This window comes from Hetaerina americana, unplaced genomic scaffold (assembly GCF_022747635.1).
Source record: "Hetaerina americana unplaced genomic scaffold, ioHetAmer1.1.p SCAF_1, whole genome shotgun sequence".
NCBI lineage: Eukaryota > Metazoa > Arthropoda > Insecta > Odonata > Calopterygidae > Hetaerina > Hetaerina americana.
In genome coordinates, this window is record NW_027286069.1 from 44,460,708 (window position 1) to 44,477,027 (window position 16,320).

General features: G+C 36.7%; 1 protein-coding gene across 3 annotated transcripts in view; it reads left to right on the forward strand.

The window, feature by feature from the left end:
- LOC139701279 (uncharacterized) overlaps positions 1-16,320 on the forward strand; it is a 51,140-nt gene that overhangs the window by 23,812 nt on the left and 11,008 nt on the right. For 2 of the 3 annotated variants that reach the window (XM_071599759.1, XM_071599765.1), the window contains exons 2-5: positions 7,156-7,355; positions 9,059-9,204; positions 15,381-15,561; positions 15,876-16,251. In XM_071599759.1, coding sequence (XP_071455860.1) covers positions 7,156-7,355; positions 9,059-9,204; positions 15,381-15,561; positions 15,876-16,251 — 903 coding nt within the window. Of the gene's footprint in view, positions 1-7,155; positions 7,356-9,058; positions 9,205-14,869; positions 15,089-15,380; positions 15,562-15,875; positions 16,252-16,320 lie in introns of those variants that run through there. The other variant, XM_071582449.1, reaches the window with a different exon arrangement.

The window sequence follows — 16,320 nt, forward strand, 5'->3', positions numbered from 1 at the left end:
TGTTAATACGATAAAAATAAGATAAGTATACGGAAAGAGCCTTTATTGGGAAAATTTATTTGTTGAATCCTCATGAGATATCCAATAAGTTATCGTGAAACATAAAAGTATAGCATTTCGGGTGAGACTCTCATTTATAAAATTAGTTTAATAGCGATAATCTAACAAAGTTATGACAACACAAATGAATGTATTTATTTTCTGGATTTCCATTCAGTATTTCGCCGATAAAAAACTTTCCTTTCATACTGCCCCATTGCCAATAATTCTTCTTTTTATCCTTATTGCTCTTAAGGAGCTTATATTTGCCAATTATTTGCCATGAATCTTCTAATGTAAACCAATCAATTATTGGGCGCATATCCAGAAGTACTTCAGATGATGACGCTTGCTTTGTTGCGCCACATGCAAAATATTCAAAAGTGTAGTGATTAAACAAAATAACATTTATTGTATAAAAACTTTCTGATTTTCCAAAAGCTTATTACAAAAAAATCAAATCGCCCGGCTTTTAGGATTGAAATTTGGAAATTTAATTTTTTTCCCCTACTTTATACCAAATATCAAGTATCAAATTTTGCATCAACCATCGGTGGTCTTGCCTTATTTTATCCTTTATTCCTCATCCCTGTCATGCATTTACAACAAAAAATGAAAAATTAAAAAAATTTTAAAAACGCATTTAAATGTTGCCAGGGAGAAAATAGAAATTTGTATTTCACATTTCCTCGATGATTTCTCTAATTGAATTGTGCATCTCAATAAGATCTAATAGACCATAAACATCGAGTTACTAGGGTGTAATGTATTAATCTATTATAAAAACTAATAAAGGGGGACATCTATTTAATAGTATTCCTATTCGGCCAATAATGAAGGTTTTATGGACAGATAACAAATGTATGACTAAGTCAGACTACATACGCGGAATTCGGAAATGCCTAGTGAGTTTCGTCTATTTTTTCATGTGTCTTCAGAGGCATACATGCAAGAAAATGTGAGCATCATATGGAATATAAATTTCATTAAATGTGTGAATGCCGTGAGATAGCGAATACGCGGTGACAATTTACATTATTTAGAAATTGGAATCCAATATATTTGGGGCACGTCGAAGAAAGTGGTAATTATATATTAGCGATAAATACGTCAATTTCAAAGATGAAAACAGATTTGCCAGAAAAATTTACGATTGAAAGATAAATTCTACAGATTTATTTGGTGAAATCAAAAAAGGACTCTTGCATTTTCAAAGGGAGCATAACTAACAATAAAGGTGATAAATAGAGGAATTTTACATAACAAGTACTCTACTAGAAAAAACAGACGGGCAGACCTTTAGAAGAAAATAATTCCAATTAGCAGAATCAGGAGTGATATAAATAGAAAGTAGGACTTAGCAGAATAGACCAGGCAAATAGGCCATTCTACTTACTCTACTCAGACAGAAGAAAAGTCTCCTAACAGCTCAAAGCACATGTCTAGAAGTAAAGGTACACTTCATTAAAACATATTAATGGAGCGTGATTTCCTACGGTAGTGATGCAAGGACAAAACAACTGTAGAGAAGGTCGGAAGCAATGGAAACGTTGTGCTATGGGAGGGTGATGAAGATCGAACGATAGGATCGAGCAAAGAAGTGCCACACCGAGAGGAAGCAAAAGTAAGTCTAATTAAAACTAAAAAACTACAATGACTTGACATAATGCTCTTTAGCCTGTGTATATAAGGCATGTATGAGAATGTATACATGAGACAACACGTAAATAGGTTACTCCTTCGTCAAATCAAGCCCATTATTCATATCCATTGATGATGAAAAGAAGTTTGAAGTTATTTCTCAAATGATTATGACCCCACGATTCAATTGAAATACTCTGATAAAATCAGAGAAATAGACTTCCAGCTTGACGTACTTAAATATTAATTTTTTCCGGCACTCAGCTGTTCATTGTCACTTCAATAAGGTCAAACACAAACATTTGTGATGCAGCGATATGGTAGTCATCCATCTTTCTATCACAATTGCCTCAAAAATAAAATCTAAACTTTTGCAATTACATATTATTAAAAATGTAATTGCCACATTCCTGAAAATAAGAATGACCGAATTTAGGTATTCCCGGCCACACACTTGTATGACGGCTTGCACTTTATAATTCGAGTGTTGACTTGTGAAATTTGGTCTTCAATTGTGAAATTAAACGTTACTTCAACAAAACCAGCTGAATCCCAAACTTCCATGACATTGTAAGTTATAAACCCTCCTTCCTACGTTCCCTCCTTGTGACCGAGGAATCCACTCTGCCGAAGAGGAGAGCGAAGAAAGAGAAGAGCCCTGGGCGGAACGGAGGAGGCATATGTAGGGCTTCCAGGCGGCTGAAATCACGCACGTGAATACATGGCCCGTTTGGGGCACCACGTCGCTTCCGAAATAAAATGTTGCTCAACGGCGTGAAGCCGCACAGCTAGGGGAATTAAGATTTAAGTAATTAATTTCGTCTTGCGATAGCAAAATCTGAATTCGCGATTTGTAACAACCGTGGCCAATAAAGACAGCTTTTTCCTTCTATAAAATAGCCTTCATGTTGAGAATAAGGACAGACTATCCTTTTATCATTTCTCCGAGTAACAACACCAATGAGTATGTGTATTAAGGTTTTCATTTTTTTAAATCCTTTTGCATATAAAATAATGATCGAGTGCTTCAGTTAAATCCAAAGAAAATTATTCATCATCTTTTAGAGTTTAGGGCATTCTCGCTTCATTGGAATTATATGCTAAATGAAAAACTTTTAAAATGTCTTTGAAACACGTATTTGGCTTTAAACAGGTAGATCGGTCATCTGTGCATGAATATAGAAAACCATAATTTTTCGTCCCATACGCATAACTCCAGGTGTACGTATGACACACTTAACGTTGGAGTCGTGAACAATTAAAGGTGTTACTGCATTTTATTTGATTCGCATAAAATCTTTTGGCTTTTATCAGCCCTATGGATGGAATTTGAAGCAAGGGAAAGTTTCTACTTTTATTTGTGAAGGGTAACTGCAAAAAAAAGGCAGTTTGAAATTTCTAATCAGTTCAGGTAAAAAGAGAATAATTCGTAGGAAATAAGATGATAAAAATGACAAACATTCAGTAAACATAAATCGTATAGTATATGACTGATAGACAATGGTTGCAACACGGGCCTCTAGAGTGAAGAAACTGGTAAAAAGCAAAGCAGGTGTTTCGAAAACAATCCTAAGTAATAATTATGTTCGATCTAAACTCCATAAGTACGGCTATAAAAACAGGGAAAAACATTTCATCTTCATTTCAGCATGATTTAATTGTAATGGAGTAATTAAATTGTTCACACACCCTGGAATCTTCATGTACAAGTAGGTATTGTTACTACAAGTGTGCACGTTGCACTGTCAACACTTATTCATCGAATTGGTGTAGCTAATTGCACGTTAAATAATTACCGAAAGCATTCGCCAACCTCATTTGTCTAATTATGAGGTATAATGGGATGCCTAAATGACTATTGCGAGAATTGAACAATTTCATCAGCACATGAATTATATCAAGCATTTAAGATATTGATGCAAATGATTCACAATTTTAACTCTAAGGTATACTTTTTTGGTTTTAATTATCGGAAAAACATACGTCATTACTTAGGCTCCTGCTGTATTCATCTGCATCGTTCGAAAATTGGTTGATGTGAATTACAAACATTTGTAAGCACACTTTCCGGTTTTTGCCAAATAATTCTTAAAGCAACTCCATATTCCAAATACATGAATACATAAGAAATGCATCATGCTATTTCATTTCCGAAAATGCAAAGATATGCAAAATGTCTCAATTACAACTTACTATGACAAATTAATTTTTTTAAATTGTTATTAATTACTCGGATATTTCAGCTTTGTGAAACCTGACTTACGTTTAATCATTGGAGAATGTAGGAATCATCAATTATCATTTAAATTCCATACATTAAAGGTGATAAATGTGATGATATATCAGAAGCATTTTTTGAACCGCGTTTTCGATAAATTACTTAAGTTTCACATGTAAATTACAGGTTATTGGAACAGTTTAAGCCCTTCAAATTACCTATTAATTTTAAGTCGCTTTCGAGCATTATCGGTGTTCCGTTCACAGGAGAGGGATTCATTATTTCAAATGGCCATTTGATGGAAATGTGAAACTGATAATGAGAAAATGAGGGTTTCTAAATTTTCAAGTGATTAAGGACTGTCTGCAATTTAAAAAAAAATAAACCGTGAAAGAGTAAAAAGAGTATCAAGTCTCCTTATTGTCATTGATTTTAAGTGAAATAGTTGTTTAAGATCAATGATCATTGCATACATGCATTGCCAAGTGCTAGGTTCCCCTGCTTGGATCATAACAGATATGGAGATTGAGTGCCACGCAGTTTAGGAGCGAGCATGTACACCATTGTTTTCTCATATTCATTTAATTGCACCAGAGATCATATCTGCATTCCGAAACATATTTGGCGTGCTCCAAAATGTTAAACTATTACCATAATTAACCAAAGACCACTAAACATGTTTTAATTAACCCATAGATATTTCATACCTAAAAAATATTTTAAAAACATAGGCATTATTCTTGTGGCTTTTAAATTCCATAGAGTTCTAACCGGTTTAGTTTCTCCCGTTTACTTTCACCTCAGCGGCTGTCTACATCAGACACGGGTGTCCCAAAAATGTGTCCGATAAGGTCACCCCTTTTTTCTTTCCGGAGTTCTCATTGAGCTTTTGCTTCTCCATCTCTTTGTTATTAGTTTCATCCGTTTCATCTTCACCATTCTCCTCTTACACATCTCTGATGCTTCCAATCCTCTCTTTTACTGCAGTCAATGTCCACGCCTTAATATCGCGGAGATATTGAAAATGAAGTTCTTCCTTACATCCAGACTATGTTCTTCTCACCTGGTTTTTCTACGAATTATTTCCTTCGAAAATTATTTCCATATTTCGCCGATTCTGATTCCCTAACTACAAATCTCTTTCAATTTTTTAGGCTTAAATTCATCAGTTCAATATCTTCGCTGCCTTCTGTCAAAACCAGCTCTTCATTTTTTTGTTCTTGATAAAAAATCAGCCTTAAACTAACTAGAAGAACAGCTTTCAAAATGGCGTCGGTAAGGCGATGAAACCTTAAAATATTCTCCACGTACCAACAAAGTTTCATTGCTACTAATTAATTATTTAAATTTCAATTGCATAATTATGATTTTTTAAATTATCTTACTCTGATATGAAATAAATGATTTCTTGTCGGAACCAGCGTAGTCTGAAACTCTCGTATGAGAACATTTGGCGTGTGAGGGGCAAAGGGGTGAGTATGTGCATTGGCACATGTTCCCTGTATCCGAGTGGGTTTCTGATCATGAGCGCTGAGGGAATTCACTCCCACTCTTTCTCAGTATACATGCTCTCCCTGTCACTTCGATCACGTCTAAACCATGCTATCGCCGGTGGATCCTCCTTACATCGCCCTAATGCACTAGGTTTTCTCTAATGCACAGACTCATTTCCGTTGTTCCCCACGCCTCTCCCTCTCGAAGTCCCTTTTTTGCCGATCCATTCCAATTAATCTCCTTCTCCCCTCCTTCAATACGTGCTCTTTTCCCATTTCCGGAGAGTAAACATCTCCTCCATTCCCGCCCCCATGCTGCCTTCCTAATATCTGTAAGTGCTATGCAAGAGGGAGACGGAAGATAGGAAGTGGCCTGCTTGGAAATGACTACTTTTTGATTCTTAATACCACGCGTGCCTCCTGAGGAACAGTTAGGTGAAGGTGTTGCTCGGTTAAAACCATTCATTTCCTTCAGTCCTTCCTAATCACCTGATCTCCTTGTCAAAATTCCCAGTTTATTATAAGTTCTATGAAAGGACACAAAAAGATTAAAGGATGCAGTCATTAAATGATGCAGTCTTATGCATTGCAAACAAAATGGAGAATACCTTCCTGTGGAAATAGCCACAACAGGAATGGACGCTCACGGAAATTTAGCCACGTCGAATGCAATTTGGAACCTTTCTCTTTATTTTTTGCCCATCCTTGATGTGATGATCCTTAACGCTGATTAGCTGGTACCAGGCGCACATAGATATAATTTCGATTGACTATCCTTGGATAAAAAACCTAAAAGGTTTTTTCTGATTTCGAATTAATGTGGTTCATGAATATATAAACATTTAACTGATCGTTGCCATTTGAGCTTGCTAGTCAGATATCAGCTAAAAGTAACAGAAATTTACTCTCACTATCTTTGAGAGTTGTGACTGGTACATTTTATTTGTACGTAAAATATTTTCGATCCGTCAGGCTATTTCCCCGCCACAGTGTGGCGAGGAATAGGATAATATTGATATTATCGATCCGCCATTTGGTAGATGATTTAGTGAAAAAGGCTATCAATCTAGCATATTATTTACAAGGCGCCCATGCTTCTGCACAGTGTATCTGATTCCTACAGTGAAAATGCAAAATTATCTTTAAATCATGTGTCCAATGACCGCTCGTAACAAATGTAATGGTGGTTGATATCAAACACACACGACAGAGGTAGGTTCACATGACGAGGCATCGGTTTTCCTCATGTGATTTAATGAACTCAGTGATTACTTGAGAAATAATGTGTACTACTTCTATACCACACTACTTTCTCATAAAAATACAAAAGTCTTATATAAAGCATTCAAACTAAACATCAGAGAATGAGGCCACAGGTAAATCTGGTCATATGTTATCAAAAAAGTCAGAAAGCGATGATAACAAATGCTGCATACTTTACTATAAAGTTATTGAGTAATGTTCATTTGAAATATCATTTCTAATCAATGTAATTAATAAGCATGTGTTACATAATTTTAATTTTATCGCAGCTGTCTGCAATCAGATCATCATCATTATGGATCTAAGTCTTAATTAGCACCAATAACTTTGCCCCCATCTCTGCGAAAATATGTGCTCATTGTAGCGTTGATAATCGTAGCATTCCTTGAGTAGCTTAGAATTTAAAAATAATGTTAATGGAGGTATCATTCAGTACAATTAATATTGCTTGTTGTCTCTATTATTCATTCTGTGAACAATAATCCGCACTTCTCTTTCCAGTGTTATTCGGCAAGTGTAAGTCTCATCGGGCCTCAAACGATTACCCAGACCTCGTTTGATCCAATAAAGCACCATCTGGAACTGGAGTTGGGTCGCATAGCGACGAAAATAAGGGGATATTCTCTGGAGAGGGTACTTGTCGAATCAGCCCTCAGTCACCCGGAAAACGCTCAAGCAGAGCAAGAAACCAGTGCTTACAGGCGAGTTGCATTTACTTATTCAAATCCTACAAACTGTGCGATGCACCCGTGCAATGTTCACGGTCTTATCCGTCGGATTACCTGATATCATCTTTGCAGAATACCTGCGAAGTCTTGCATTGACATGTCATTTCCAGAGCATTTCTTCAATGCATCTTCGAAGCCTTGGTGTGCGACTAAAATCGACTTAAAATTATAGGGTTTAATGCGCTCAAAAACACGCAATAATCGCGAAGGTTAAACTTAGGATTCGATTTTAAAAATACATTGGTGGAATTAGATGAAAATTTTAACTTTGCCTCTGGAAGAATAACAGCTGTGTAATTGTGTTTCATTCATGAGTGCATTAAATTTACTATTATGCTACTACCTTGATTTTTAATTTTTTAGTTCATGTTTGAATAATCTTCCAAATGCTTAACTCCTAATTGTATCCAGATAGTTTTGATCTTAGTTGAGTTATTTCGAATTCTAATTTATTTCCCCAAGTAAGCGGTGGACGATTCCACAATGCCACAAATCGCCATTTCTTTCTTAACCATTTCAGCAGTAGGTAGAATTCTCATTGGGACGATTGCTCACTAGGAAACAAATAAATACCCCACCCAACTGCTATTAGATCATTGTGCTCCACCTATATCTCTCATTACTGGCTTTACCCGTTCCAAATATAGTTCTTCAGTCAGACTGATTGGTTGGGCGATAAACATTTTAAAAATACGTCCCTTATTCGGCGAGTGTTCCTAATAATTTTAATTTGCCACAGCAACCGCTGAATTGGAAGATGAAAAAGAGTTCAAACGCCATCATGCATGTTTTATGAGCGTTTTATGATGAATTATCACACATTTTATAACTCCTAAATGTAATAAAATGCTACACTAGTTGGAAAATGGGTCATTTGCTTATGGCGTTAACAAAAGAAACATCCATGTTGTTGGAGGGGAAAAGTACAGTTCAATGCATATCAGCATTTCATATCTTTAATAAATGTATTTGAAATATAATTATGAGCACTGATGAAATTATAAATAAGTTTTCAGGAGCACACTGAAAAAAAACGAAAACACAAATTATGAATAAAATCTACTCTAAATTTGAAAATATTCGTAATTGTTGTTCTCTTTCACGTTGGGGGAAAACACAGTTTCATTTCCTCTTGCTCTAAATTACAGTTACTAACGCTTCGTTACTAAGGTAAAAACGTTTTTAATTTTTATGTGAAACAAAAAAACAGTATGGGAGACTAGATTGGGTTTACGTTTATACGTTAATGTAGTTCATTATCGCCTTATGTATATCGCCCCGTAAATATGGTTTTTATAATTTTGGCGAACACATGCTGGCATGAAAATTTGAAAATTATGCCACTGGGCGTAGAAACCCATAGAACTTCATTAATCAGTTCCAACTTCTCGTCGCTGATCGATAATTTCCCCAAAGCAGTTTAATAGAAAAATACCGAGAAACAATTCAATGGCAAAGTCATCACTGATTAACTCTCTGTACTAAGCCACCCATTAATTTAAATCTTTCCCCATGCCTAAAATTCCTTTAATACAAGCTCTCTGTCATACTTAATCAATTAAATAGCCTGTAAAATACGACGAAAATATTCCGTTCCCCATAGTCCCTTTTCCTATTAAATCAGCTCCAACCCCGTGACCAATTTGCTTTCTCACCGGGCGCGTTTCTTATTCCAGTGGAGACATCTCCATTGTCCTGGCCGACCGACTTCAGAGCCTCGAAGATCAACTAACCGGACTGAGAGCGCACGCCAGAGTGATACATTACCTTCTGAGACTCAGGTCCGAGAGTGGAGACAGAAGGCCCTCTTATTCACTTCACGGTAAGGTCCTAGCATGCTTCCTTGCAGGATGCCCCTCTAATTAGAATTAGTGAGTGCTCTATATCCTTTTGCTTTTCATTTTACTGCTGGTAATGCATGCTGATTGTCAACCCACGCTGCAATGAAGGATATATAGAGAGTGCAGGGAGGAGTGACCTGCGTGACCCTCCTGCTCCAATTGCTCCCGCGACCCCTAATTAATGCTGTTCAGACCAGGAAGGTTATCTCACTGTAAAACAGACTTAGGAGGCAACCCTTAATCTTTCCCCTTGAACCGTGGCATTTTAGTGTCATAATTTTGGACGAATGTTTATATAGGTCGCATTAAATAATATCATGTAGTGTCCCACAAATAATACCCCACGTTTGACACTGTGGTAGGGCGTGGTTACAGGAGATGTGGCGCCGACCGGAAAGGCATGAATTTTGCATAATGAGCTCAGCGAATGGGGTGAGAACCAATATTTATCTGCATGGCCAACAGAATTCATGGAATTTTGTGTGGGTGGTTTAAGGATCTGGCACGATATAAATCTGAGGAGCTGAAAGTTTGTGGAAATTGTAGCATAGAGAAAATGATCAGTGAAAGTGTGATTTCATATGCCGAGAGTAACATTAAACATATTCTTTAGCCCTATAACATGGCCTCTTTAACCTCTCAGGTATAACCTGTTATTCCGTATTGGTATTGTAAATCAATCCAGTTCATCCCATTAAGGAAGACCTCGAAATATAAGCGCAGAAAAATTGATTGATATAACATTTTAAAATTTAAACTGAATCATAAATTAAAGTAAACGTCAAGAAAATTAGCAAAATTTTTCATCAATTTTTCCTTAATATATTTAAACGTAAAGGAAGCTTTATACTCGCACCTTTTAAGAAGATATTTAGACCGAATAGTTGACCGCCCATAATTAAATTAAAACCTTATGGACATGGCTCAGTGTTTTTAAAACTCTCCGGATGACGTCATTCAACCGCACTATTTCCTAAGAAAAATATTTGAGGACATTCTGGAAAATGTCTCCCAACACCGTTAGAATCCCTCAGTGAAACGCAGTTCATATTTCTTCTGGAGTCCGTGAGGCTGATTGCACGTAAATACTGCTGGGAGTCACCCTGAGCCATTCTCACCCGAAAGCCAGGAGTGACGAGCCCACATATTGTTAACTAACAAGATGGTGACTCGAATATCATCAATATTAGGATATAATAATAAATAGCTCAGTGCTTCCACAACCGAAAATCAAGAATTCTTAAGCAAAGGAGATGAATAATAAGCTTAGTTACTAAAAGAACTGAGCTAGGATAGGTACACCAGTGGCACCGCAACAATCACACTCTTGCAACCAAAATCGTTTAATTAACACTATTCAATAGTTTTTCCATTCCATCTCGGTATGCTTATTTGCCCATTAGTATATTTTGAACAAACTAGAAAAAACACGAATTTCACTCACATTTTTCACAAAAAATGCAAATGTTATTTAATTCAGGGAGGAGTCACTGTGTGCATTTCTCATTTGAAACTTGCCGTAAGGAAATTCTTACAACATTCAAGAAATGACCTTTCCCCTTTCCACATTCTTGCATTGACAGTGCAACTTTCAACTCACTAAATTCTTCTTCAAACGTTTCAGGGACGTTAAAAAATACTGCGACATCTGGCCCACACGTGAAGTATCTAATTTAATTATTCGTTGAAACTATATTTGAGAGAAAATATATTTATCTTCGTAATGCATAAAATATAGAAAAATTACTACTTCGGGCATTCCTTGTGCCTGCAATTAAGTTATCTCTAACGACAAACAAAACAAACTTCATTAAAACACATCTGGAGCATCTCTCCTTTGTGATTAGTGGGTATTAACAAGAGCGGAAAAGAGAAGATTGGAAGCCATGGAAATGGAAGCATTGTAGTGCAAGAGAATGATTAATATTACATGGTGAGAACATGTAACCAATGGAGAAGAAGAGAGAAGGGAGAGGAAAGAAGTCTAACGAATACTCTGAAGAAAATCGATGTGAGAGGGCGTGAAAGGGCTTATTCAATGAATTTACTACGCCTTCAGATTTAGAATTGAGCTCGACCCAAGTTTGATTGATTTGACTTCATCAATGCGTGTGGAATACAGTCAACATCTCCCTTGCGTAGTAGTGACAGGCTCTAATTTTTGGACCATATTGTGAAACAATGAAATTGTAATTTTCCTCAACAATTTAACCCATTCAGCACATTTTAATGCCTATGCATCATCATCATCAGGTACAATCGCTGCAAAAAATCACAGTTTTATTGCATTACAATATCCATCGTACAAAACTACGAAAACAAGAATGGAGATAGAGGAAAATGGGAAAAGTTAAATTGGATCTAGTGAGTCACTACTCTGAGCTTGGGTAAAACAATATACATTTATTAGCTTTCGTTGATAAGAGTAAATTCATGATCATGTTTTTTTAATAAAATTTCTTGCTCTTCTGGATGACGAAGATGGCGTTAAAAGTTCAAAGGAATACGTGACCTATAAGTCACTCTTATCAATGAGCCCTCGCTTGTATTTCTTATTTTGCCTCATCCTCTAAGTAGTGTTTCACTAGATTACCATTCCATTTGTCAGCAACATCTGCCCACGTCTGTCAAAATCCACGCCCACTGGTTTTCACTGTTATGTATAAGTGAACTAATGATTCTATGTTTAAGATTCAATCATCGATCCAGCCCTTACATTAAAAATATTCGTACAGCAACGGAGGAAATAGCCCAACAATATATTTACTTACTTAAGAGCATGTTTAGAATTATACCGGGAAATATCAGTAAAAAAATATTAATTTTACGAGAATTGCATTCGTTTGCTATAATTATGATACAACTGGCCATGCACAAAAAAATGGGAGAGTTGACGTATTTTAAGAATATGATAATGAAATATGAAAAATGAAAATAATAAGACAAAATGATATGACAACTCCATTCGAAGGCATTGCGAAATGATGAAATTTACCCCGATCATATTTTTTTCTTGAAAGTTTCATTCAGGGTCTTTTATAGTATTGCCAACGAGTGTAGAGGAAATATTTGCTATCAAGCGAATTAATTAGCGAAACTTTTTGACTTTTGAAGAGTTTTTGGCTGCTGAATCGAATGAGTCGAGTGAGATTAACAGCATTGGTATTATTCCGCACTTGTTAATATTTTTATTGAAGCATAGAAGATTTAAGGTCATTATTCTGAAAAACAGTTAATTATGATGATTTTCAAATTCTGAAAATACCAAAGTTTACAATATTTAATGATAAAAAAAGTTCAAGTGTAATTCGATCGGTAAAAAACTTAAGCATTTTTATACTAGAACATATTTGCTCAATTTTAATCACCTACCTACAGAATTGTTTGAGGAGTAGTATAGAAAGAATAATTGTACCTGAGGAATCTTGAGATGCCACCTAAAGAAGGATAATCGATCCCTTCCCCGAGAGAGATGCCCGAAATTCGCCTTGAGAATGTGCAGCGTAATAGTATTGATAAATGGTGTTGATCAGGTTACGATTACTTTTATAATTCAAACTAAGGTTTAATCGGAATCAGTAACATAAACAGTAAATTTTGATGAGGAGTTTTGGTTTCAGTATACTGAAGAGGATGGTGAAAGCCGCCGCTCAAAGGCCTGTATTCTAAGTTTAAAAGCTATGGTTGAGAAATCGCCATGTGCCACTACTACAACCTCAACTCCACCCCGTTCGTACCACACCGATCGTGGCATGAAACAATCCCATTCAGCGAGACGGATTCGATGCAAAATTCTCGGTAATAGGGTTCTATGATCAACGAACTCACGTGGCCATCTTATTACAGTTGTACCCAATGTCGAAAAACATTGACATATGACTTTCACACTGCGAGGAACTCCCTTTTAAAATGTAGGAATAAATCCCGCTCGATAGTACGAACAGTCATATCGATTTCAAACTCTAGTAGCGATATAAACTGTCCCAGGGTGACTCGAGAATCATTTCAATGTATTCCGAAAAGATACCATAGTCTAATCATCTTTCCTGAAAACGTAACCGACAGGGAGTTGAGCGATATAGTGTTGAAGTGATCTCCATACCATAAAAATAAGTTTTCCGGCAATTGGTTCAAAGGCTGTCTACCATTTTATCACAACTGTCTCTTTCGTATCACAATCTTCCGCCATACCTCCTTTGAGAAAAAACATCACAAATATTCCACTCTATCAAAAAATACCAAGTTCCGTTCAACAGGCCCCCCTGCTCACGATGCGAAGCTGACGTGGCTGTGATGAAACAGAAAAATGGGGAGAGTAAACTGTTTACAGGCAGGTAAATCGAGATGTAGCTGTTGGCAGATAATTTCCCGGCCGAATGTTAAGCCTTCGTTTAAGAGAGGAGGTCTGCAGGTCATGCAAAGGTGCGTATAGTGAATGCTTCATTGCTTTCATCGGGGATTAGAAGGGTAAGAAGCGGAATCAGCTGAACGCCGTGCTGGGTTGATTCGCTCTTCTACTTCCGTAGTTGAAGTCATGAGCCTGTTTTCACCTGTTCATCCACATAGGACGTTTTTTATGCAGGTTGAACGCCACTCAAAGACACCCAACCCATTTCCCGGACGCTTAACATACCTTTGCACAAAGGCGCCCAATAGGCTCGGAGCGGCCATGTATAATACTCCACCCAAAATGAGATATTTATGCTGAAATGCATGTCATGGGTCCAACGCCCGCGTATTATGTCAAACGCTACTTGGAAATGAAGCTAGTTCTAAGGGATTGGAAATATTCGCAAAATGAACGAGAAAGGATACAAAACTCCTCGAATACCCTCTAATATTCCTAGGAAGTCAAGCCCCGAATCCATGGGTCGCCACCTGGCACCAAACCCTCGCTCTTCGTCAAATTAAGTGTTCCGTCCTCCTAATTCAGTTCGTGGACTACTGTGTCAAAGTTGTTGAAAAAATATATGAACTGTCTTTCGAAAAAAAATATGCGGTTGAAACTAAAATTGGACAGAAGTGTTCCATTGTCGACATTTTTTCCTATCACTTTAGGAAAATGAAATTTTAATAATGTTTATATGCAAATTTTGAGCGCCCTGAACCTTTGAACCCCTGAACGGCTTAAACGAGGCATTAGATTAGTTATTTATTCATCAGATATGCATTCTAATCTGCTAGATCAGGGTCACATTCTTGAAGCTAAACATGGATGTAATTTCGGAATGCATGTTACGAGCATTTTCCTCGAAAAATAGGCAGTGATAAAACACTATGTTTGTTCTCTCCAAATGAAAACCGACCGACCACATCTAGAACACTGTTCGACACACTAAATAACGATTCATAAATTGAACATATCCCGCGTGATTTTGTTCTCCGATGAACTCTCGTGAATAGTACGGCGGCTGGCCACTAGGTTCGTCGCCACTTAGAGCATTTGAGAGAATATGAAATTTCTCAACTTACGCGTTTATTTCCGCCGGAACAGCCCTCCACAACCTCCCCCCGCCCTTTCGGCAGAGCGGCTCGTTCAAGTGTAACCAAGCGTGACCGGTAGTCCGCCCTGCATTCGTAAATCAAATGCATTCACCGTTTCGTCCTTCCTGTGAACTAAATATCAATTGTGAGAGAGATTCTGTAGCGAGCAGATGCCTCTTTGGCATTTCCTACCAGGAACCATACAAAGGCAACTGATTACACCACTATAGCAAGACCAAATTTCAGTATCAAAATGTAAGACCTCATTACTGAGCAAATATTCTAAATACGTATCTATTTCCACATCATACCAGTTTTTCTCTCAAGTTAGTGGGTGACCAAGAATATAATGAGTACCTAGCTGGAGGAGAATTCACAATGGTAAGAGAAATATCTTCATTTGAGCAAAGATTGCTCAAATGAAGAGACTGCCATAAATTTATGCTGTATTGCCTGATGTGATAGTGTTTTGGGAAAAAAAATTACTCCATGCAGAATAGAAAGTATACATTTATTTTCTAGGATAGTTTTCAACCCATTTATATTACAATCAAAAGTTAAATTTAGCTATACTCTGAATTTTAATTAGCTCAGGTAGCTATTATGAGTGCATTTTTGAAAATAAATATGAGTGCTTTGGAACTATATGAATACATAATTCATAATTTTTCAGATTCTCTGGAAGAACTTCCAACAGAAGAGATTGATTCGCTTGATGCTACCATGACAATTGATGACAGCAGACTCTTAACTGTTTCCACCCCTCAAATTTCTGAAAACACTGATGACACCAAAAGTTCGGAAACTCCTACTTTAGCAGCTATGAGGCCAATAGTCCAAGGAAATACCCAAAGGTAAATGCTCATGATAAAATTTAATATTGCATATGTCATTGAGACAGAGTTAGATTTTTTGTCATTTTTAAATGTTTGATGGAATTCGTGCATTATTTGCACTGATTTAAACTAAATATCTACGATAAAATTTTTTCAGTAACGACTCATATTAATGGTGCATCAAAGTTGATCTCTTCAGCGCTTGTAGGAGGGTCACTTCCATCCTAATTTTCAAAATTTGGCTTTCAATATTTTGAATCAAAAAAGAGTTATAGAAATTCACTTTTCACCTGCTATTAAATTTTTAAGTTGAATCTTTATTCATTTTCTAGGTGTAAAAGCTCAAAAACTGGTGAAAAGGGCTGTGAAAAAGAGCGAACATTTATTTCTCCACGGAAAGTGTGTTCTCAAGCTTGTGCCTCATGTTGCCCAATATTGAAAGGACTTGCAGAGCAAGAAAAGTTAAAAGAAATTGTGCCTACCCCTTTATCAAGCACAAATAAGAGACTTTTACAGCAAAGGAATGCACATGCAGCAAGTCCTCTGAAAGCCACCGATACTCAAAGTGACCATCCTTCATCGGTAGTTGCAGTGGTAAACCCTACATCTCATCAACCTCCTCAAAACGACAGTGATAAGAAGACACAAGATGCTGAAGTCCGTCAAACTCCACTAAGAAATAGACTGAAAAGAAAATCCACATACAAGGTAAATTTTTATTACATCAACATCAATTATAAATGCTATTTTTATCTGAAAAGAACCCATTTTGCGATG